Here is a 24,383-nt window from a genome sequence, read left to right as displayed (position 1 = left end):
CATACCTATCGTTGGCATGCATCATGTCATATATGTGATTTTATGGAACCAATTTGATCTCGTTTCTTGAGCCAGCCAACCATTTCGGTTTTAATCTGTCACTGTGTCTCTTTAGCGGGGTTACTATTTCATTTTATTGATATGGAATTAAGGCTTTTTGAAATATGACGAAGAGTTATATAGGGTCGGCAATTGGGAAGGCAGAGGTATGTAGTGTCACCTTGATAAAGTAAAGTTGTGGGCATACGCTACAGTTTCTCGTGGCCACGGTTCTAAGCTCTATATGTAGTGGGTGAGACTTAATTCATTACTCTGGGAGGGCAAGTGTAACATCCGGTTGCTCCAATTTACCTTCCCCAGGTTACCCCAGATATACCATATGCTATCATCAAGTCTCATCTGCCATTGTTCACCTGCCTGTCACCGGCCCGTGACCTTACCCAGCTGTGGGAGGGAATGTGGCCCTCATTTATGAGGCGGCAGGTAGCGGCGCAAGGTGAAGGAGCAGCGGAAGGAGGCAGGAACAATTCCTTACCTCCGAACTCGCATGAATATATAGCACATCAGGAAGCCCCAGTACTGTGGAAAGGTGTGCCGACGACTCAGCACTCAGGTAGCACAGATGCACTCTAGATTTTGTTACTGCCATAGTACCAAACACGCAAGTAATACATCAGTAACACTACCATAACTGCGGAACAGGATGGAGTCTGTATAGCGGCCTCCCAACAGTACCAAATGAGAATATTGCATACCTCTTGTTGTCCTCTTCCCAGCCGATGTTATTTTTATTTGTATGCTCATTTTAGTCTTTCATGGTCATTTATAGCTAATCACTCTTGTTTTGTGCTTTCACCCCTTTCTATTTCCCCCAACGCTTCACTCGGCATAGTCCATTTTCACTTACCCCGCGACCCCCTCGGATAAAGGCGGAATCAAGCAGATCAAGGGACTAACCGAGACTGAAAACAGGAGCAGGAGAGTCGACACTAATACAGGAACAGCGGCAGTCAGGGGAAGGGGATAGCTGGTGCAACAGAAACAAAAGGAAACCCCAGACATGGACAGAGGCAACGGTAATCAAAGAAAGGGGATAAAAGGAGCAGCAGAAGCAGGTGCACGCAAGGCTGGCAGGAAAAGAAACAAAAGCAAAAGGATCGAGGCAGGTTCCGTATGTGTACGAGTCCCTTGATGCTGTCAAAGTTTGTATAATACTGTTACCTAAAATTCTTATACTTTTCATTCTTCTTAACGTTGAAAGGAATGGGGGTTTTTTGTGTGTGCAATTTTATATATTTTTTTTATGGGGGTGATGAGAGAGGAGCAAATTATGTTACTGGCTTTGTTCTGGGAGGCTGAAGCAGGGAAGGAACGGATTGGAGAAGTGTTATGTGGGGGGGGGGTGTAGGTGAGGCGGGGGGGGGGTTGGACGTGAGAAAGTCTTGGGTGTGTGATTTTGTGATTGGGAAACCACACCACATAGGCGAAATCTGCGCGTGTGTGTATGTGTGTGTGTGTGTGTGTGTGTGTGTGTGAGAGAGAGAGAGAGAGAGAGAGAGAGAGAGAGAGAGAGAGAGAGAGAGAGAGAGAGAGAGAGAGAGAGAGAGAGAGAGAGTCATTTAATTTTCCCGTTATAACAATGTAACGTACGACAGAGGAAAATGGGAAGTCCGTTATCTTGATGTAGTTTCTTTTAATACTTATAAAATGTATGCTATAGAAGTACATGAAGGAAACGTATGGATATCTACAGTGAAATATTAAGGTGAATAATGCCTTGAGGATATGCACGATATGCGTAATGTTGCTGATAGAACTGTACACGTGTGTTGCTGGAACTTAGTATATATACATGTTTCACCTAATGTTGTTACACAGCGGACAGCCTTTGTGTAGGTTTGTTTATGTATGTACAATAGTATATTTTTTTTTATCGAAGTCATCCATCCCCTCTTCGGCTTGCTCCTCCACATGTGAGCGGTGCGAGGCGAGGCACTCAGCCAAAACTGTTGCTGAACCAGGTGAGCACCCCCGGGGCCAGGTAATGCAGCAGGAGAATGCCGCCGATCTTGGCCACGTTGAATATAGTGTCACGCTTGAGGGTGTACATGAAGGCGTCCAGCCACGTGTCGAATGAACCAAACCCGGCAATCCGTGACTGAGGCAGCCTCAGGTTGCGGCCCCAACACCTCTTGTCGTCAGCACATCTCACCATATTACCCACCTCCAGCAGGGAATGCAGGCCGGGGCTGTTGCCCATGTGGACATGCGACGCACCGGGGACATCAGCCAGTGTCTTTGAGCTTCGCCTTTTAAGTGGGGCACCTACTCTGAAGGATGATGCCGCAAGGCCGCCGCTGAGCACCAAGTCGCCCCTCACGCCGCTAGCTGGGGAGAAAATGTTATTAACAACAGCATTATTTCGAGTCAACACAACCCTTAAGTATAACTATCGTTTTCGGCCCGTATAAGAATAGCTATACCCTATGTGGACTGGGAGTCTGTATTCCGACCTCCAGTTTAAGAATACGTGGCTCTTAGTGAACTGCTGTCATTTGATATCAGAACAGGCTAACTCGACAACTCAGCACCTAACTAAATAATGCAGTGCAATTTAAGGATATGAAGAATGTTAATAGCTGTATCGCCATGATTTCTTGCACTTATCACTCTCGCTACACTTCCTATTTTAAGATTGAAATGCGAGTTTAACATATGAATTGGGAAGTGGATGTGTTACCGGTGATAGTGTGCAAGGATCGAGTAACACCTGGCGAAGGGTTTCTTTGACTATCGGGGGGAGCAGGACCTTACAGCGAGAAAGTTCTCCTGGGAAGGACTCGGCACTCCAGCCGCACCGCTCCGCTGCACCACATACCGCTCTCGCTCACACTTTCCCCTTCATTCAGATGCACACCACGCCACACGCTGTCATTTTTCAAAGTTAATTCTATGAACACTCTTTGTCGGACACAAAAGTAAATCAGTGAAACATCCCACACAGGAAGTCGTTTGTACCGTCGTAGTACGTCCCCCTTACCGCCTGCCTGCTGCCTTTTAACACTCACGTGACAGCAAGAAAAGAAGCACTAGTAGCAGCAGCAGCAGCAACAGCAATGCGGCAGATGCCATGGCTGGGTGGCGACTGTAGTTCGAGGAGAAAAGCCATCCGCCTTACGCCGCCCCGCCCCGCACACTGCTGGCGCGGCGGAGGTAACAGTACATTCTGTACATATATAATGTCCAGCAACCCTGCTATCTAACGAGTGTCCCTTAGCATGAAAAGTGATGTGTGTGTGTGTGTGTGTGTGTGTGTGTGTGTGTATATATATATGTGTATATATATATATATATATATATATATATATATATATATATATATATATATATATATATATATATATATATATATACACACACCTCTCCTCCCCTCGGTAAAAATTCCGAATGGGGTAATGTTACCAGTAGGGTTCCTCAAGGTTCAGTTTTAGGCCCGCTTTTATTCATTATCTACATCAGTGACATAGACAGTGGGATAACCAGTGACATAGGTAGGCAGGGCTGAGTGTGAAAGGGATTTGGGAGTGTTAGTGAACTCTGATCTAAAACTAAGGAAGCAATGTATTAGTGCGAGGAATAGGGCTAACTGGATATTAGGCTTTATTAACCGGACGGTAACCAACAAAAGTGCAGAGGTCATCTTCAGACTCTATTTAGCGTTAATTAGGTCACATTTAGATTATGCTGTCCAGTTTTGGTGCCCACACTACATAATGGACATCAACTTGCTAGAATCAGTTCAGAGGACGATGACCAAGATGATTTAGGGGCTGAGGAACCTCCCATATCAAAAGAGACTGAAACATCTCAACTTACATTCTCTAGAAAGACGAAGTGTGCGAGGAGATCTGAAAGAAGTATTCAAATGGGTAAAGGGTTACAACATAGGCGATTTAAGTAAAGTACTGAGAAATAGCCAGCAGGATAGAACTCGCAGTAATGGATTTAAATTAGAAAATTATAGATTTAGGAGGGAAATAGGCAGGCATTGGTTTAGTAATAGGGTGGTGGGGGAATGGAATAGACTCAGCAATCACATAGTGAGTGCAGGGACGATAGCTTGTTTTAAGAGTAGACTTGATAGCTACATGGACGAGGATGACGGGTGGTAGGGGGGAGGGGGTGAATCTGGAGCTGCCTTGTGTATTTATCCTCTTGCAGTCTCCCTATGTTCTTATGTTTCTATGTTCTCTTGGACGGCCCCAGCCCGTTAGTGGCGCAGGCGAATTTAATTTATAGTGAATGCCGTGATATATGACTATTGCTTGTCCCATGCTGGGCACACACACACACACACACACACACACACAGATAAATAGGCCGCGACCCGAGAAAAGAACAATTACAAAAGTACCGTTATTCGCTGTTCCACAAAGGGCAAAGTTGACTTCCAGGTGACAGGTGTAGTTTAGGTCACGGGGCGGCGTGATGCTCCTGGCGTGACGTGACAGGAGATCCAAGTCATTGTTAGAAACGTGTAAAGATACGAATGCAGTCAAGGGTGCATTATTAGGTTAGTAAAAAAAATATATATATATAGCTTATAGTGTGTGTGTGTGTGTGTGTGTGTGTGTGTGTGTGTGTGTGTGTGTGTGTGTGTGTGTGTGTGTATCTGGCCGTCCCGACTTCACCTTGCCGCCAGCCCAACTGTGGAATGCCAAGAAAGTGGGCTGAGGAATGCACGCCCTTCTCCCACTTTAAGCATCATATGTGCAGGTATCACTACACGCCCTATGGGCTTGAAGTGACGTCATTGTCGAAATCGACGGACAACCTTAAGTAAGTGTGTATTACACCTACGATCTATTCAAGATTGTCAGTTGATCTATGGGCACCGCTGGAAACTTATATATACCACACCCACCATCCTCCTTGTTCACAGGGGGCCAGTACCTAATCTCGATCCTTGTTACCGGAAAAAAAAAAAAAAAATGGCCCGAGCAAGGTATGTTAAGGCGGAGATGCCATCCTTCCCACCACTTGAACGATGTGTGTGTGTGTGTGTGTGTGTAAGATGAAAATAGAACACATTACACGTACGACACTTTGAGGCACTGTAAGGCCAGAGTATAACAACAGTGATATAGTACAGCTGCAGGAAATTCTCTCCAGTTTCGTTTGTTTGTTTTTGTTTCTATAAAAACTTATTTTATTTCAAGCTTCAGACGGGTAGGCGGGGCATGGTGCTGAATAAGTGTTTGGGAAATGCACATTCATGGTGAACTAGACCGCCCAAGGGTATAGAGGTGTCATATTGATATTTAATTGATGTAAATATGAAATAAAAGTAATACAATCCTTTTTTATTTATATCTTCCCTTATATGCAGTATATGATGTTAGCGTTTTTGTTTAGCATTTACAGTCATTCCCGGCAACGGGAGTGCCGTCCCGTGAAGGGGTCCGGGATACGTGTACGTCAATGAACCTCCCATTTTACCATCCTCTCTGATAAGGGCCGGCGCTGACACGAGTTTTACACCTGTTATGTTTTCTCGGACACAGGAGCAGGGATATACTAGGAAATGGTCGACAATTGAAGTTTTTATAGACAATCCCTCGTAACCGTGAGTTTAGGAAGACTGGCCCTGGTAGTCCCCTCGTAGGCCCTCGTAATAATATTAATATATACCTTACACAAAAATTTTCTTGGCATGTTGTTAGGAAAAAAAAATCTCAGCAGTGAAAGTTGAGTGAAAAGTGTAGTAGTGGAAAATAGCAAAAGCACATAGAAAAGTAAATCCAGGGAAAGAAAGACAAAAAAAAACAAAAAAAAAAAACACGTAAGTTCAGGATGAAGTGTTTAAGAAAGTGATGTAATACTGCAAAGGAAAGTGTGAACAAGTAAGAAGAAAAGAGGAACGAGAGGAGGACCTAAGAAGCGATACAAAGCGTTACAGGTCAAAAGAAGAAGAAGAAGGTAGTCCCCTCGTAGGCCCTCGTAGCGGAGTGTTGCCGTGCGTGACCCGCCTCTCAGCCTCCTGCTATTTCACCGTGTTGACCCCCAGCAGGTGAGGTGGTGGCGTGTTACCTGGACGGGCTTCAGTGTGCCTATCGGTGGGAGGTGGTGCACAGCCGCTCCCTCGCCAGGTGGAGGTGGAGGTGCCTGTAGGTGTAGCCGGCGAGCCTAGACGTTACTATGGGAAAAATTTGTGTGTGATTTTGGGTGGGAGTGTTGTTACTAACTGGAAGTCGTTGTGGGTGTGTTGTTACCCTGGAAGTCATTGTGGGTGTGTTGTTACCCTGGGAGCCTCTGTGGGTGTGTTGTTACCCTGGGAGCCTGTGTGGGTGTGTTGTTACCCTGGGAGCCTCTGTGGGTGTGTTGTTACCCTGGGAGCCTCTGTGGGTGTGTTGTTACCCTGGGAGCCTCTGTGGGTGTGTTGTTACCCTGGAAGTCATTGTGGGTGTGTTGTTACCCTGGAAGTCATTGTGGGTGTGTTGTTACCCTGGGAGCCTGTGGGTGTGTTGTTACCCTGGGAGCCTCTGTGGGTGTGTTGTTACCCTGGAAGTCATTGTGGGTGTGTTGTTACCCTGGAAGTCATTGTGGGTGTGTTGTTACCCTGGAAGTCATTGTGGGTGTGTGGGTGTGTTGTTACCCTGGAAGTCGTCGTGGGTGTGTTGTTACCCTAGAAGTCGTGAGTGTGTGGGTTTGTTGTTACCCTGGAAGTCATTGTGGGTGTGTGGGTGTATGTGTTGTTACCCTGGAAGTCATTGTGGGTGTGTGTGTCTGTTGTTACCCTGGGAGCCTCTGTGGGTGTGTTGTTACCTACCCTGGTAATTACTGTGGGTGTGTTGTTACCTACCCTGGGAATTGCTGTGGGTGTGTTGTTACCCTGGGAATTGTTGTGGATATGTTGTTACCCTGGGAATTGCAGTGGGTGTGTTGTTAACCAGGGAATTACTATGGGTGTGTTGTTGCCCAGGGAATTTATGTGGGCTTGTTTCTACCCAGGAAAGTTGTAGATTACAGAGGTTGTGGAAAACTTTTTCCAGCCTGGGTTGTATGCTTCCATTGGATGCCAGTAATTATGATTGTCTTGGGCTGTTGCCTTTACCTGTGCCTCCTCACTGTTCACTGACCTGAAGGATAATATTAAATCCAGGTCCACACCCATGTACCTGGGCTGAGAACCCCCTCCAGCTCATTGACCTTGCCCTATTGTGAGGTGAGGTAATGACTGCCCTTATTTCCCCCCCAGCAATTCAATTGGGTATGGAAATAGTATGATTTAAGTACTTTGAAATGAATAATGATGCTGTACTTGGAGAAATATATCTAACCATAATATCAAACTATTTATAGCTTTAAAATAACCATACCATAATTCGGCACTGACCCTTACCATATCACATGGCCTGCCTGTGAAGGGAAGCCCATAGGATGTCAAATTATTAGTGATTTATTCCCTTTCCTCTAATCTGCCAGTCAAATACAGTGAATGCATCAAATGAAAGTAAAATGTTTAAATTTTGTATTGTGATTCTTGGCATGGTTATGTATTCTTAACATTTTCACTCATTGTTGACAGGCCTTCAGATAAACCTCTGTTATCAGTTAGGTTTAGAGTAGTGTAGTGTATTGCTGTTATCTACCTGCCTAACTTGCTCTCTTGGAAACAAATTTAATATTGGTGTAAATATTCATGTTGAATAGCTTATGTATCTGAAGTATCTCTTTAGTTACCTTAGGTATTGTGTAATTTTTGTGTGTTTATGTATCTGCAAGTTTACAATCATTCCCTTAAAAATCCTGTAATAGTTTCCTCTCATGGCAGCTGGTTAACAGAGTGGTTGCTGTGTCGGGATGGGAAGCCCAAAACTCCAGTTCCGAGGGTCCCTCAGCACCTCTGACCCTAGGAAGAGTCCAGTACTGATTGTGGGTCAGCTGGGGCACCTGAGCAGCCTCTCCTTTTCTGATGTTGCACCAAGACTCCAACCGAGGGTGGATGAGGAGGTGAGAGACTATTACTGCTGTTAATTTTGGGTGAATGATTGAAGTTGTCATATTGGGAAGAGAGAGAGGGAAGCTGTGCCTGCTCCTCAATACTACACTAAGATAAGAGATCAGATATTGTAAAAAAGGAGTCATTTATTTTTTCTCACAGTTGAAGCAGTAACAGTGAATACTATTATACACATAGTAGCAACAGCAGCAGCCCATATAATTCTGCTGTATAGCATATGGCATTCCTAAATGTTTCCATTATCTTGTCTTGTGCCTCTAGTTCTCAGTCTCAGTGTAAACATTACAGATTTTTCTTAATTCATCATACCTCTGGTCCTGTATACAAAAAATCTTACGTAATGCTTGAAAATCTCTGCTAAGGTTAAAAAACATGTTCAACCTAACATTTAGCAGTTAAACACTAAGTTTGCTCTCTATTTCTTGATCTGTTTGCTTCACTGCAATCCCCTCACCCTCTTTATCCTTTCTCATCACTTTCACTTTCATTACTCTCTCGTTATCTCAGGTATTTGGGGGCTGCTGAACAGGCAGCACATAGTGTATAGTGTCTGCACTCCTCCCTCTCTACCTCTACCTCTACTCCCATCTGGTTCTTTTCTCACTCCTCATTTCTAAAACTTTAAATATCTTAGCATTATAGTTAATTTTTCACTCTTTACTCCAGTCATGCAGTTTATCCAGATCCTTTTATTACCTCTTTACAACACTGACTGCCCTCTATTCTGTGAGTGTCTATGCGTCTCCACCCACAATTTAGTTACCTCATCCTTCTCAGGTATGGAATCTGGCTGTCAATAGTCTGCAGCCCTCCCCAACAGACTTTTGCTCACTTTACCTGAACCTAGCAACAGTGGCTGCTCTGCCCCTCAAGTGTTCCCGCCACAACACCCCATCCAGGACTCATGCTGTCACCAAGCTCGTCAAAACTCACTCCACTGGTGGGGATGAGTGCATTGTGGTGAGTGGGCAACACTGTCTTGATGAATTCCAAAACTGTACCATATTTTTGCCAAGATATTTATTATCTGTACAATGCATCTTAGGGCCATGATTACCAGTTGTGCTATGCAATAAATTTCAGCAATATTCTCTGTAAAATAAGTATGCATGTAGAGAGTGAGCAACTGTTTTTTGTTCTGAATTGACCTAGGCATGTGCTAATGTGGGGTTACATTCTGGAAAAGTATTTTATTAAGTTGTTTATTTTGTCCTTTTTTTTTCCCATGGGGATTATACATCCCCTTTTGCCAGTATTTTGGGTACTATTTTATTGCTGCATAGCTCCATGGACACCACCTTTGCCTGTCACCCAGCAGGCTGAGGTACAAGTTGCACTCAGGCCACAAACGATTTTAGCTGACAGTAGCAGTTAGTGTCCCCCCTTGAACAAGGGCTTGAAACTATTAAAGATATCTCCCTAAAACAGCTGGTGTGTGAGAAGAATGACCTGTATGCCAGTGCCTGTGGGGTGGCCCGTGCCTACCCCACCTACTCCAAAAAGACAGCCTCTGGAGCCTCCTCCTCAGAGCACACAGTCACAGTGGAGGTAGTTCTGGTGGGGAAAGGAGATGTTCCCCTCACACAGGAAGACATCAAGGTCAGTGAGAGAGAGAAATTCATTTGTTTTGTAGTTTTATTTACCTCTTTACTTAGCCATCAGTTTCTTACATACATTTATTACTGAATAGTTTTCATTGTTGTATCTACCTCATATACTAAGTAAGTGGTACTTCATACATAGTAACTTCTAAGTAAGCAGGGTAATGAATAATTATCTTTTATTCAGTTTTGATGATTTTCATTTTCGTTTCAGGTGTTAGAAGACACTGTGTTTAGTGTCCGCCTTTCTGCAAGGATTGTTGACACGCCAGCCAATGAAATGCACACTGATGCATTCATTGAGGTGGGTTGGTGTATTATGCTACTTGCATTTTTTAGGAAAGTATGTGGAATTGGAATGCAGTGCATGTGTGCCCTGCACAAAATGTATTACGTACCTAGGCATCACTGACGTTTCAGTACCAGTACTTAGGGTATCAGTATTGATTGCTTTTTAGTTGGTGCTGTCTAAACTAATCATTTTCATAACAAATTGCTACTGTGGCAGATTTGTGGCAGATATATATATATATATATATATATATATATATATATATATATATATATATATATATATATATATATATATATATATATATATATATATATATATATATATATATATATATATATATATATATATATATATATATATATATATATATATATATATATATATATATATATATATATATATATATATATATATATATATATCTATATATATATATATATATATATATATATATATATATATATATATATATATATATTTTTTTTTTTTTTTTGTTTCATGGTAAAACTTCAAATTTATAAGTAAAAGTGTTTATTCATAACAGGAGGTGCACAAAGTCGCTCAAGTATTAGACATCAAGCCTGTGGTTATCCGTGGGGAGGAGTTGGCTGCCAAGGGCTTTGGTGGTATCTATGGTGTTGGCAAGGCAGCTATTCACCCTCCTGCCCTGGTGGTTCTGTCCCATCTTCCACCTGGTGCCACTGAAAGTATAGCTTGGGTTGGCAAGGGAATCGTGTATGACACTGGTGGACTCAGCATCAAAACAAAGGTAAGGATAAAAGTTTACTTTTCTGCTGAGAAGCATTTGAGTGTGCTCCTGCCATTCAGGGGAACAACAAACATCAAGGGACAGTGTCCACCTGAACTTAGTTTACTTTTCACAGGCTAGATTTTCTTTTCTCCCAAGCTTAAATGCTGTAGAACTCATGGAGAGACTGGGTCAATATCATTGAATTTTTCCTTCATATTTTATATATCCTGTTGCAGTGTAGCATGCTGCATATTATTACTATTTGTTTTGACTGAAGGTGTTTCTCATACTCCTGTAACTCTTCCTGCAGACCAGCATGCCAGGAATGAAAAGGGACTGTGGAGGTGCTGCTGGCATTCTTGGGGCATTCAATGTGGCTGTACAGTCAGGATTCACCCAAAACCTTCATGCCGTGTTCTGTTTGGCAGAGAATGCTGTTGGACCTACTGCAACAAAACCTGATGATATTCACACACTTTACTCAGGAAGGTAAGTATTTATTTATTTATTTATTTTTTGCATTGTTTTATGTAGCTCAGATCACTAACTTCTAATTGTAACATGAGAAGTTAATTCTTTGTTCCTTCAATACTCAGCTTGACTCATTTGGCCCATGAGTCTGTGGTGGATTAAAATCCCTTTACCCCAGTACACAGGGCCAGTGTTACATCTGTATTGCCACAGTCTACCCTCCTCAGGCAAATATTAATCCTTTATTTAAAACAGGTGACTGGACTGACCCAGCCAATTATCGCCCCATCTCACTAACATCGATTCCATGCAAAATTTTCGAACACATAATACACAAACAATGAATCACCTTGACACAAATAACATCCTTACTGACTCACAACACAGCTCATGTGAATCGCAGCTCATTACTACATATCCAATGGATATAAGCATGGCTGAGAAACACAATACACATTTTGTTGTTACTCTTGGTAGTAATGTCTAATTCTCCACTTGAAAACTGAAAATCTCAAACATCTTTACCATGCATAGTTCTTTCATTACCATTAACTTTCCCACATTCCATAGGTGGAAACCTGGATATGATGATAATGATGATTTATTTATTCATCTGAAAACAAATGCACTGAAGCAAGGGCTTTTAAAACAACAAAAGAGTTGTGTTGTATTCTATGAATTGTACTGTGTTCAACAGAACCGTTGAAATCAACAATACAGATGCAGAGGGCCGCCTGGTACTCAGTGACGGTGTGTCATATGCTGCCAAGGAACTGCACTGCTCAACCATCCTAGACATGGCCACCCTCACTGGTGCCCAGGGCACAGCCACAGGTACATATTAGCTAAGGGTGCAAAATAAAGGTCTCGGCTAATTATTTGATATTTATACATGAACCTCAATTTTTTAGCAATCCCATAGACATCATAATATGCTAGAGGAATTAGGGTTCCTTATATTACCCTTCTCATGTTACGAGTTTAATAACTCGATTGATAACACAGTAAAATAGTACAGAATATTCAGCTATTTTTTACCTAGTCTGACCTTTCACATAGGATGGACATTAGTGAAGATTTATGGCAGACTGATTAAGATCTCATTCCTAGACAGTTGAGTTTGGAGCATGCTCCAATCACACCTCCTAATGTGATCACTCAGATCAATGAGTTACTGCAGTTGCATGTAACGAGAAAGTGTTGTTATAACTTGACACACATTAGTACCCTTTCTCTTCTAGGTGGAAAAAGGCTATAGTCTGAAAGGAGACCAACTCATACTGTCTTTTGTCTCACAAGGATTCAAACCCTTGATCTGTTGATTGTTAGTCTGGCATGCTAACTTCTATATCATTAGGTTACTATTCTGTCTTCTCTTTCTTGAATATATAACTCGTAATAAAAAGATTGTCAGGGGAATATTATGCTGTGATGGCTCCAGGTTAATTGGAAAACTCTACTCACTTTCAGGGAAGTTCCATGGTGCAGTGCTGACCAACAACCAGGACTGGGAGGATGCATCAGTGTCTGCCGGGATAGTGTCAGGAGATCTCATCCACCCGCTGCCCTTCACCCCTGAGCTCCACTTTTCTGAGTTTGCTTCTGCTGTGGCTGACATGAAAAATTCAGTTGCTGTAAGAAATTTTGTTGATGCTGCTTCTTTTTCCTCGTCATTTTTTTTTTTTCCTTCTCATTTTTATTTTAATTACCTATTATTATTATATAATAGTTTTTCTTATTATTGTCATTATTTTTATCATCAACACCATCAACATCGTCTGCATGTTATTAGTACATGCATCATTTCTGAGGTTCCCTGTATTCTGCAGGATGTTAGTACACACCTCTGCATAAGGCTATATAAGAGTGAAAGTTCATCACCCAGGCAGTGCTACCTCTCGTCTCTTGTATAACTTTATCAATTAACCAATGGGGGCATATGCCGGCAGGGCACGTTCCCTCACCCGCTGTATAGCACTAAGTCCAGGGATCCCTCCGGGCAAGTCTCCATGCCTCCTTCCCATCCTGAGTACCTCCTGGCAAGAGGAGTTTTAGAGGTTATCTAATATTTAGTCTTTTAATTGAGTCATGGTGCTGCCCTTTATTCAAGTTAACTGTTGTGAATCCTATCCTCAGCTTTGCAGACAGCATCATCTCTCCTCTTCTTGACTCCTTGGATGGTGACTCTATGATTGCCTCCTTGACTCATAATGTACACTGTGACCCCTCCAAACTTGACAGTCACTGGATGTATGAGCAAGAGACAAGTTTTCTTGGTGCTCATGAAAAAAAGAATAGCCTGGCTAAGTGTGTGTGTGTGTGTGTGTTTGTGTTCTGTTATTAGCAAGCTATAGCATATAGCCTTGATGACAGGCATGAGGTGTTTGACAGCTACAGCAGGTCTGTCCCCAGGGGGGGGGGCATCTTGACCCCCTCCCATCTGTTAAAAGGTCCACTTTTGAGAAAATCAAAAAGAAACTGAGACAAAAGTCCCAGTTTTTTTTATTTTGACAGCAGGAAAATGCACCCAGAAATGTCAATTTTTCAAAATCTCCCCCAAAATTCAAAATCCAAATTCCCCAGTTGATGTGGCTCGCTTCCCATGCAACTCGCCCCACTTCAAGTGGCTATTAAAGTCCACATTTAGTGGAAAGATACCTTCCCTTTTACAGCTCTGGGTATGTCCCTGCACAGTGAACCCATATTTAATGGCCAGTTGCATATAATATCAATGATGTAAGGTGGGAGGCACCTGTGTGTGTGTGTGTATGCTTGCATGTGTGTGTGCATCGGTGATTTTTTCAATCTATGGAATGCAACTTTTATTTTAGGCCATTTTCATATATTGCATATATGAAAAGGTTGCATTCCATAGATAGGTTGAAAAAAAATCACACACACACACACACACACACGTGCATGCACACCCACGCATGCAGGCCCACGCACACACACACAGGTGCCTCCCACCTTACAAACATGTTATGTTCCTAATAAAACACTTGCAAAGCAAATTTTTTTGTGCAAACTCATTTCAACATGGGTTGAATTTTTCCCTAATCTACCCTCTTTTTGCTCAATCTTATAATCAATATTTGTGTATTTATGACCCCGTAAGCCTTAATTTACATCATTGATATTATATGCAACTGGCCATTAAATATGGGTTCACTGTTGCATGCAGTTACAACATTTTTTTTGTTTTGTTTAGAAAGATACAGTATTAATATATAGTGTATTTCTCATCGTCACAGGATCGTCAGAATGCCACTGCCTCCTGTGCTGGACTCTTTATAGCTGCCCACCTTGGATTTGACTTCCCTGGTAGTTGGATTCACATTGATATGGCATATCCAGTCCACTGTGTAAGTCATAGCAACATTGTAACTAATTTCTTGTTTTTACTCCATTAAATGATCTATTACCTTACTTTATTGAAAATAAGTTGTTCAAAGAATGATGTACAGACAAGAAAAATAAAAATGAAGGTTTGGATGCTTTTACCCCCATGAATGAAATTGACTGATATCAAAATTGAATAATTGATTATAACTTGTCCATTTCAATGTAGATTATCATATCTCGACAGGGTGAGCGAGCCACTGGGTATGGTGCGGGTCTTCTGCCAGTCCTCTTTGGGCATCACTCCCAGAGCTGTCTGCTGAAAAACTTGTCTCCCATCATGTCTGAAAATGGAGGATGTGAAGACAGTTGTAAGGCTTCCAAGAAAATGAGGTTATCATAATATAGCACATATTTTCCCTCTTAAGCTCACAAACTGTACAGTTTTGTAGTATTTGAAGACAATAATTGAAAACTTTACCATCCATTTGCTTATAATACTGAAAAGGCAATGTTACAAATACTACTTTTTCAAAATCAAAATTATTAAATAATCCTTCCAGTCTTGTGTAAGACATAAGTGGTCTGTTACTTAAATACTGAAAGGGAATAGGTGCAACGCTGATTATTCAGTATATTGTAAGATCAGATCATGTTTGGCAGCTTGACTACCAGGGATGGACTCCCTTTTTTAGGGAAAAAAATATTAAAGAAATAGTGGTTTAACCCGTACAGTGTCGTTTTTTGTCATCGATAGGGGTCATGCCAGGTTGCAATTTTTTTTTTTTTTTTTTTTTTTTTTTTTTTTTTTTTTTTTCCTAAAAATGTTAAAATAAATTACAAATTATTTGATATATATATTATTTATATGTGAAGAATGGAACCCTAGATTGTTCGTTGTCTTATTTTTCTCCATCTCAGAGCTAACAATGTCATACCAGGAAAGGGAAATTTATCTTTAAATTTTTTTAGAGCCTATATTCTTTCCATTATAAACACTTCTCACTACCCAAAAGCGTGAGTAATGTATAAGTACTTCTTTACGTCACAAAAACCTAAAATAATAAACAGGAATTGTAAGTACAAGAAAATGATTGGATGCGCATCAGGCAACGCCGCTCACTTCAAGGCCGTCTGTACTACAACTGTAGTTAACAAAGTTCAACAAAACACTATGAAGCTTCCGACGATAAGTTTTCATTTCCGATTACTCTGAACCATGATTTACAATTATACATGCCTTACTGATTATAGAATCAAGGAGTAATTACCTATAAGAAAGTAACTTACCTTTTTGTATAATGATTTTTGTTGGAATGCAGACAAATGTACAGAAAGGCCCTTTAACATCCATTTAAAAATACGAAGACTTGTCAAATTATTCCTCTTTACTGTCAATGAACAATGTTACATACACAAACAGAAATAAAGGGCGTATAAGCCCTCAAAAGAGCTTGCGTATATATATGTACTAAACACTGTACGGGTTAAGGGGAGAATTGTTCCTCTAGTTTGATTTCAGATTGGAATATTTTTTTTCTGAAAGTAACACTAACAGTACACATTGTGTCTTTATTCTCAATCCTAACTGACCATAGGTCTGGTGATTATTATTTACTTATAAAAGTTAGATATATGTGAGTGACAGCTTGTGCCAAGAGCTTATTTGTCAATGTACAAAGCCATTAAGATAAGCAAGCACATATGTTCCTGGTATATGTCAGTGACATGATTGACAGGTTGGCTAGCTATGCAAGTCTGTTTGTAGATGATGTGAAACTCATGATGCCAATAATAGGTACCGAGTATTGTAAAGAACTACTAAAGGATCCGAAGAAATTGCAAAACTTGCATAAGGTGTGGATAATTGACCTTAAGGCTAAGAAATTTCATGTTACAGAAATTAGAAAGTGTAAGGCAAGACCCAGATGAGAGCATGATATAGGGGAGAGGCCCTTTGCCTTAGTTAAGAAGGACTTGGTAGAGGTGGTATGAAATGACCTTTCCCAAGATCCCTTGTATAGAGATGCTGGTGTGGTATTATTGGTGCTGAACTTCTAATACCGAGGTTTTGTAAGTGAGTTTGCAGTTATCAGATTCATCTCGCTTTTTAAAATTATTTGGTGCTGTCATTGATCTAACAAAATGGGTATGGAAAGGGAGGAGACACTTTTATTCTTTAAATGTATTGAATCAAAATGGCAGACAAAATAATCAGTAGGTATCAGTGTCCAAAGATTACAAATGATGACTGTACTACAGTAAAGCCTTGATTAAGTAGCTGTTTTGTATAGTGGATGGCATTCATTCCCAAAAGGACAAGCAGGGGTATTCCATTATCAAGTCTCATATTTGCAATTCTTGTTTGGTACTGAGCCTTTTCTCACAGTAAGATAATAATTAGGTGGATCAAAAACTGGGAATTAGGAAAGATGATGGTTGGGCACATGCTGATCCTAAAGCATTTTTGTAATGAAGCCTAAGGAGATCAGTTACTGTGGTGAAATTCAGGAGTATCTTAGGTATTGCTAAGGTTGCAGGAAAGATAACTATGAACAGAAAATTTTCCATCCTAAGGAGCAACATTTCTCATAAAATATGGAGGTTTCTGATCAAGCCACCTGGAATGAGAGTGACAAATAAGTACTACAGTACTTATTAGAGCTGAGGCCAAGGCACAAACTTAGGTCATCATTCCAATAGAAAAACAGGCATGCCACCATAAAGTCAACAGGAATTAAGTCTTAGCACTTTAGAGCTGCAAATGGCTGGAATTAATCCACATAATCAAGGTGTTACTGTATAAGAGGGCAAAGGGTCAAGGGTTCATGACTATGCAGCCCTATGTTTAGCACAGACTTGGAAAATGCTATGGTTCTTTTTATAAGTATCTTTAAATTATGCTAGGACATGGTTAAGAATTGTTGAGCCATTCTTTTGCATACTAAGAAATAAAATAAAAATATTTTAGTCATCTTCATGACTTGGGTTGTCATTCCTTTGTGTAGTCAGTTGCAGTATTATGTGAGGAATGCCTGAATGTTTCTTAGAGGTAGTGGTGTACGGTATATCAGCCATGAATTGACATATCAGTCATTCATCAAACAGTTCATAATAGTCATGATAATGTACCTCATCCAACAGGTGCCTTTAGTACTATTAAAAGTCAAGCATCATTTAATTGCATTAATGAGCATTGTTGTAATATAAAATGAAACTCATATCTATATCCATTTCATTTGTTGTTTATACATATATAATTTCTGATCATTATTTGCCATATAATCTGAATTTATTTTATAAATGCCTTGGCATCATAATTATTTTAATTATGTGTAAGTAAGAAAGTGACATGCCCCAGGTGTAAGCATCAAACAGTTTGGCCTTGGTCAAGTTTGGAGACATTAATATACGATGTATGTCCCATATAGTTAATCCCCCCCAAAAGTACTCAAAACACTTAATTTAGAAAATAATGGCATTTGAATATGTTTAATCTTTCTTTCAAGAGTTCTGATGAATTTCCCTTTGAGATGGTTGTAATGACAGAAATCTGGTTTTCTTTATCATAACATTCCTCTCCCTTTTTCTTCTACTAATATTCATCTTTCCATCACTCCTCTATTTCTGAAGTGAATTAATTGGTAATTAGTATTTTCTCAACTGCTAGGGGACTGCCTATTTGACTTAACCACAACATTTTCATGAACTCACCACTCACCAGTTGTCATATGCTCAAGCCACTTCACTCTTATATTTCACCCGTCACACCACTTGATGCTCAGCACATCTTCTGATTCCACACCAGTACAGTCATTCATTGCTCTCACCACCCCTTGTCGGTCTTCATTCTCCTCTAATATAGTTAATCTCTACTGCATGTAACCTTGCCTGTTGTCTCATTTCATCGATTTGTTTCTGAGGTTTTAGTCAGGGTTGGTAAAATTAGATTATTCCTCAATCTCTAAATCCATGCATACCTCTTGTGATTATTTAGTTGACCTCCTTGACTTCCTTCCATTACTTTCACATAACTGGGGTGCTACGTGGTAGTGATTACCCTTCCATTTATCAAGAACTTGTCTAGTTTATATAAAAAATTTGAGCCAAGTATTTTGAGCATCTGTAGCTCCTTTAAATTTTTGCGTGAAACACATACCGTCTGCATGTATTATTCTAGCCTGTGGCTGTTTACCAGTGACTCTCAGGGACATACTGTGAATACCTTTAAGATCTAGCAGCTCTTTGCAAGCACTCAGTCTGACCCACATCTGCTTGCCCCCCTTATTCATGGCTATATATGGCACACATGGCAAGCACTCAGTTATTCATCACATGTTTTATGCCACTTTTACTTATGTTTGTGGTTATATACCATTAAAATCATTGCAAGTAACTTCTAGTTTTCTGAATAGATGATCAGCAGCATGAAGTGGAAAAATAAAGGGTACGCTCAAAAGCATCCGTCAGGGAAGGGGGCAACGTACACATACCAGTAAGCTCCATATTTGACCGCGCCTTCATAATATTGTGTACCACCTAAGGCTAAACACCCCACTTAGTAAAATAAATAAATTAAAGTAGCCTCTAATTGACCTTCATATGTTACATGAAAGTGAAGATATTGCCCACCTTGTTTTTTATAAAATTGTCAGCTTGGATTAGGTTAATTATAATAATCATCTATGCAAGTGTTTTTCATTGAAAAAAAAAAAAAGTGCAGATTTTTTGGGTAATGGTCACATATCTAAATCACACAGGCCTTAGAATGATCAATTAATCAAGGAAAGAAAAATCACACCATACCGTAACATCATAGGTACCTTGGGCCTGGGATGTATTGCCACTGAGGCCAACCTGTTGCTATGCCTTTGCACTAGTTAGGGAAATAAGACATGCCAGACAAAACAACTTCAATTTTTTTAATAACACAACACAACACATTGGTTTATAAAACTCCACCACACATATTTGTACAAAATAAATTGTCTCCTTTTTCTCCCTTCAAATTTACATCACAAACAATTTTCATAATTCAGTTGTACAACATAAGAGGCAGCCTTCCACACAAAATGGCAGCCATTACTAAACAGGGTGATATAACAAAAAAAAATAACTTCAGCTATAGGAAAACAGGAATGTGGTTTACACACAACAAGGATGAAATAATAAGGACAGTTAATTGATAAATACTTGGGACCATTAATTTACAGCCACTGTTTAGGTGTATGTAGCCTTTTAAGTAAGGATTCAAACCTTCACCTCCAATTTTGTTCTTTACAACTAAAGTATATATTTACATAATATTTAGAAGTTTATCATATTACTCAGATTTGACATGGCTTTCTTTCTTGCCTGCCTTGGCTTCCAGAATTTTACTGCACTCCATATAGATATTATTCATATCAAATGCAGCCTTAATGTTGTCTTCAGTGAAGTAAAACTTTTGAAATTTTGCTTGTGCATTTAGACAGGGGCGTCTCTCTACTTCCTTGCCTGCCTTGAACACTGATATGGTGGGAAGCTGGAGAGAGAAGCTGGAGTCGTTGATGTGGTAGTGTTTAGCTGCCTCAGGATAACGCCCAACATCAATTTTGCCAAACTTGAGGTTATCAAGTGTATACCTGTTTTGAAAAACAAAAAGAGTAGCAGTTATTCACAGGTAACAGATTCCATTTCCTACATATATTATTCATACATAAAAATGTTCATGAAAATGATTTTTTTTTTTTTCCAATAAAGGAGACAATTCAAGGGGACAATAGACAAAAAGGATACAAAGTGAGGACAATGAGTGTCTTTCGCTGACAAGGAGCATCTCACTACCCGAATATAGCTCACTAGGAATGGCTTGTGCCCATTCCTGGCTGTCTACTCAAGAGTTTAATTAATTACTGAAATAGTTTATATAAGATAAATTTCTATGCAGCTGACTTTATAACTTGTACCATATAAAGAGCAACACCCAGTAAGTAACCTAACATGATATGGGCAATATAACTTACTCAGCAGAAAGCTTTGCAAATATTGGTGCCAGATTAGAGCATGCTGGGCTCCAGGCAGTGAAGAAAGTGATGAACCACACACACTGGGGGTCCTGGGCCATCTCTTCATCTAGGATTTTTCCTTGGAAGTACACAACCTTCTCTGGTCCTCTGTACACTGGCTCCCCCACAACCAGGAAATGAACTGAAAGCAGGGAAACATACATTTTGCTTAATATTGATTGTTTTTTGAAGAGGCAACAAATTCTTTAGTAATGAAACCTGTGACATCAGTTTCTGATGTTACTAGAAAATAGTAATTTAAGGGGTTCAATTATGCACAGATTATGAGGTCATACATCCTGAACTTTAGTATCTTCCACTCTATTCCATGTTTTCTTACTCTTTGACTGCTCTATCACATTTAAACCCTATTTTGCAATCTTGTGTTTGATTTCCCATTTACACTTTCACTTCTTAGGCATGTACTACTGCATTTTGCAAACATTTTTCTTCTCATTTTAACCCCACATATCCATGCCAGTCATATCATTTAGACATAATGCAGCACACACCAGGCTTTCTTATTATGCAAGGAAAACAGAATGTAAATATTACATATACAGGTTGTGAGTCCTTTATCCGAAATTCCAAAATCCGAAAGTTTTATGTATGCTGACATGTCACAAATGGAAAATTCCAAAAAGTGAAGGGAAGGTTCCACCATGTACAGCTGTTGTGTGCTCAGTGCTGCAGCTGCTATGTATTAGTCTGTTGTCAGCAGTCGTCACAGTAACACCTTCGCTCATTACTTGTTTTGATTACTGCGTGTTGTGTGGTCTGTGGTGTAAAGATGTCAAAAGGGCCTGCAGATGCCCCTATGGATAATAGTGAAAAGAAAAAGAGAAAACATATAGGTTTATAACACAGTCAAATTGTTGAAAAAACTTAACAGTGTGTAAATGTGAAGCGTCTGACTGAGGAGTCTTATTTAGATTCAAATAAAAATATTCCAAAATCCAAAAAAAATCCGAAATCTGCAACACTTTTCGTCTCAGAAATTCCGGATGAGGGGTTCTCAACCTGTACTAAGAAATTCAAGCACGGAGATTTACACTGAGATAACTAAGGAAAATTTAGTCTTACCAATGGCCACAATGACGTAGATGATGCCATACACGGTGTCGCAGCTAAACCAGAGCACCACATTGCACACCTTGGCGTACATGTTGAACACTGAGATGTATGCCACCATGTTGCGGCTTCCAGTCTTGCGGGTTCGGAACATGATGATCACCAGCATAAAGAATAGCACCTCAGACTCCCACTGTGGAAAAATATTAAATCATGACATTAATTTTCTAATTTGTATTTGACTCAAATTACCTGTATGTTGCCTCAGCTCAAACTCAAATCTTATATATAGGTACTAACTTGTGAGTTAAACCACTGTTTTATACAGAGTTGGCACTATATATACTGTTTTGTTACAATTTAAAAATATTTCCAACTGGCATGCAAGCATTGTCATAACTGTGGATCCTAAATCAATGGATGAGAATTTTTCCAGCTCCTGAACCTCAGTATACACTTAAAATCTCATCACAGTTACCAGCCCCTCACCAAGAATTTGATGACCATATGGACAATGTAACCCAAACACTTGAACACATCCTGTTATCTACTACTAGGATGCAAGTGGTGTCACAATAGTGAATCTGAAATCCATTATCAGGTAATATTGGGTTAAGTTAGATTAAGATGAGGGGCAGGGGGCAAGGCTCCCCCATTATATGATGATGCTAGCTTAGATTTGCTACTTGTGATATGTCTCCTTCATAATGCATTGTTTTCAATGTGGTGGGTGAGTCAGTGGCTCCAGCGGCGGAGCAGGGCCTGAAACCTCATCAACGGTAAACGTTAAACTTTGGCGGCAGCTAAGTCTGCCTTTCTCAAGGTCTTGTGGTGAGGGCTTAAGTGCTCCTTTTCTTCACTTCTGTGCATTCTAGGGATAAAGCTATGGTTTCTGATGAGTTCTGAAGTTATTTTTCAAAGAAATCACCAATTTTTGGGAAGGAGGGAGAAATTCAGGAAACTGGTGATTTTGAAGGGGTTGTATTGCCCGAATTGCACTTCGCTGTATCCCCACAACCATACAACCTACAACCACAGTGTGTCATGAAACACACAAAAAATTAATCCAGACCAGGAATGGGTTTCACTGGTGCCGGGGATCGAACCCACGACCAACAAGATGGGAAAGCCACTTCTTAACCAGTTGGCCAAAGAGGTAGCCCACGTGCAGGGCGAGTTTTTGGTAAACTAACTACCCCATCAGGCAGGTCAGGCACTACAAATGAAATAAAAACATAAAAACCTACGAATTATACATTTTCATCTGCCAGTCTGACGGTAGAACTTGTTTACCTTTAGTTTTCTTTAGCCACAAAAATATTAATTTAGCAACAACAGGTTACCACCCTCAGGTAGGATGTTAAGCATGAGGGGTGGGCTAGCTTCAGTATCCAAGTAATGACCAGCCAGATAACCGTAGTATCCCCTACAAGAAGTTTGAGGCAGTTATAGAGCCATTACTAGCTCTTGCTCAGTGCTGGGGTAACCCTTTCGTGCAGCCTGAAGCCTCCCTACATGTGGGATTCCCTATGCAGATTATTTGGGTCGTATAAACATTTCGTCGCCCAAGTTTACATATTTGACAAGGCTTTCATATGAGTTGTGGGCATTTCCAGGAGTAGTTTTGTGGCCCTGGTGGTAGTTTGGCCTTTCTTCAGTAGCAACCTAAAGAAACATTAGAACCTGATTGATCCCTTCTTTGACCTTTAGAAATAGTTTATGTGAGAAGCGAAAATGTCTTATAATACCGACCCTATGTGTTAGGTCTAGGGACGTTACGAGTGCTGAGATTTTTAATTCAAGAGATCATTAATTAGTCCCAGTGAGCCCAGTGCCCGGATGCCCCGCCCAGACTCACGATGGACAGCTCGCCGCACTGGGAGGGCTCGAAGAGGAGCTCGCAGAGGCCCGGCACATATTTGGCCAGCAGGAAGCTCAGGCTCATGAGCAGGTTGATGGCGTGGTAGGGGTGCGCGAGCTGCTTGATGTCCTGGAGCAGCTTCATGGTGGCGGCCGGAGGAGCCACACACGGCAGGTCTTCACGGCTCGGCGGTGGCGGCGGCCAGCAGACGATACTCTGCTGCTGACAACTTGACAGCCACACCAAAGGCTCAATAATGTCACTCAGCTTCTGCTTTAGCGTTGTTCAAACCATTAATATTGTTTAGAATCAGAAACTAGGGTACTGCAGCTCACTGTGGAGCGTGGTGTCGTAACTTTAACTTTTAAGAACATTCTGAGAAGTTTGCTTCAGAGGCCGAGATGGTGTAACTTTCCGGTTACAACTGCAAAAGGCCGAATCAGTTTTCTGCATACATTCAAATTAATATTACAACTAAAAGCACCATGGATGAATGCATGAATGGCTATTTAGCTAGCAGCTCGGTGGATAGACTTACCAATAAATTAAGACTCACCAATAAAATCCACGGGATTTACCTATGATCTACATACTAGATCCTGTTGCCCGCCTCCATATTCATCTGTGTTTTGTGTTTGTCACATTTGTTCTTGAAGGATGTAGATGTAGCATTAACTATGTTTTCTGGTAGTGAGTTCCATGTTTTTACAACTCTGTGTGTGAAAGTGTGTTGTGTTTGTGAATACCAGCCTCATTATTTGCCGGAAGCTTTTGCGGGCTTGCAGCCAGTCATGGTCCTGCTGTAGCTATGGCACTAAACAGTTGCTAACGTATTATGAGCTGCATCATCATAATATATTTCTGCATAGTCATTGAAGCAGTACCCGTAGAGCAGGTGCTATTAATTAAAATGCAATAGAA

The 24,383-nt window shown here is 40.6% G+C and overlaps 3 protein-coding genes across 5 annotated transcripts in view; 1 reads left to right on the top strand and 2 right to left on the bottom strand.

Annotated features, from left to right (window-relative positions):
• LOC126986108 (probable aminopeptidase NPEPL1) overlaps positions 1-17,459 on the top strand; it is a 31,460-nt gene extending 14,001 nt beyond the window's left edge. Inside the window, exons 1-11 of one of the 3 annotated variants that reach the window (XM_050841957.1) lie at positions 5,831-6,167; positions 7,835-8,013; positions 8,801-8,983; positions 9,452-9,622; positions 9,839-9,928; positions 10,464-10,688; positions 10,981-11,159; positions 11,839-11,975; positions 12,612-12,775; positions 14,396-14,506; positions 14,731-17,459. In XM_050841957.1, the coding sequence (XP_050697914.1) occupies positions 7,864-8,013; positions 8,801-8,983; positions 9,452-9,622; positions 9,839-9,928; positions 10,464-10,688; positions 10,981-11,159; positions 11,839-11,975; positions 12,612-12,775; positions 14,396-14,506; positions 14,731-14,886 (1,566 nt within the window). In that variant the 5' untranslated portion in view covers positions 5,831-6,167; positions 7,835-7,863 and the 3' untranslated portion in view covers positions 14,887-17,459. Of the gene's footprint in view, positions 1-5,830; positions 6,168-7,834; positions 8,014-8,800; positions 8,984-9,451; positions 9,623-9,838; positions 9,929-10,463; positions 10,689-10,980; positions 11,160-11,838; positions 11,976-12,611; positions 12,776-14,395; positions 14,507-14,730 lie in introns of those variants that run through there. The other 2 variants (XM_050841854.1, XM_050842044.1) reach the window with 2 other exon arrangements.
• On the bottom strand, positions 1,683-3,227 carry LOC126986726 (uncharacterized). The gene is made up of 2 exons (XM_050843131.1): positions 3,069-3,227; positions 1,683-2,388 (listed from the first exon to the last, which is right to left on the bottom strand). The coding sequence occupies exons 1-2, from the start codon at positions 3,130-3,132 to the stop codon at positions 1,997-1,999; spliced, it is 456 nt and encodes a 151-aa protein (XP_050699088.1). The 5' UTR covers positions 3,133-3,227; the 3' UTR covers positions 1,683-1,996.
• A 1,929-nt stretch (positions 17,460-19,388) lies between the features above and the next one.
• LOC126986606 (thioredoxin-related transmembrane protein 2 homolog) lies at positions 19,389-23,856 on the bottom strand. Its single transcript, XM_050842907.1, has 4 exons — positions 23,460-23,856; positions 21,614-21,794; positions 20,489-20,672; positions 19,389-20,107 (listed from the first exon to the last, which is right to left on the bottom strand). Exons 1-4 carry the CDS (start codon positions 23,604-23,606, stop codon positions 19,807-19,809), a joined length of 813 nt encoding a protein of 270 aa, XP_050698864.1. The 5' UTR covers positions 23,607-23,856; the 3' UTR covers positions 19,389-19,806.
• Positions 23,857-24,383: the final 527 nt, after the last annotated feature.

The sequence above is a fragment of the Eriocheir sinensis genome, chromosome 1, assembly GCF_024679095.1.
Source record: "Eriocheir sinensis breed Jianghai 21 chromosome 1, ASM2467909v1, whole genome shotgun sequence".
Taxonomy (NCBI): domain Eukaryota; kingdom Metazoa; phylum Arthropoda; class Malacostraca; order Decapoda; family Varunidae; genus Eriocheir; species Eriocheir sinensis.
The sequence above is the reverse complement of the archived record's forward strand: the minus strand, read 5'-3'. Positions and strand labels throughout refer to the sequence as shown.

Excerpts from the sequence above, each read along its gene's own strand:
- LOC126986726 (XM_050843131.1), bottom strand. The coding sequence starts at position 3,132 with ATGGCATCTGCCGCATTGCTGTTGCTGCTGCTGCTGCTACTAGTGCTT. Across the intron at positions 2,389-3,068 it reads GCTTCTTTTCTTGCTGTCAC|CTAGCGGCGTGAGGGGCGAC; the intron begins GTGAGTGTTAAA and ends TTTTCTCCCCAG.
- LOC126986606 (XM_050842907.1), bottom strand. The coding sequence starts at position 23,606 with ATGAAGCTGCTCCAGGACATCAAGCAGCTCGCGCACCCCTACCACGCC. Across the intron at positions 21,795-23,459 it reads AGTGCGGCGAGCTGTCCATC|TGGGAGTCTGAGGTGCTATT; the intron begins GTGAGTCTGGGC and ends ATTTTTCCACAG. Across the intron at positions 20,108-20,488 it reads TTTGCAAAGCTTTCTGCTGA|GTATACACTTGATAACCTCA; the intron begins GTAAGTTATATT and ends TTTTCAAAACAG.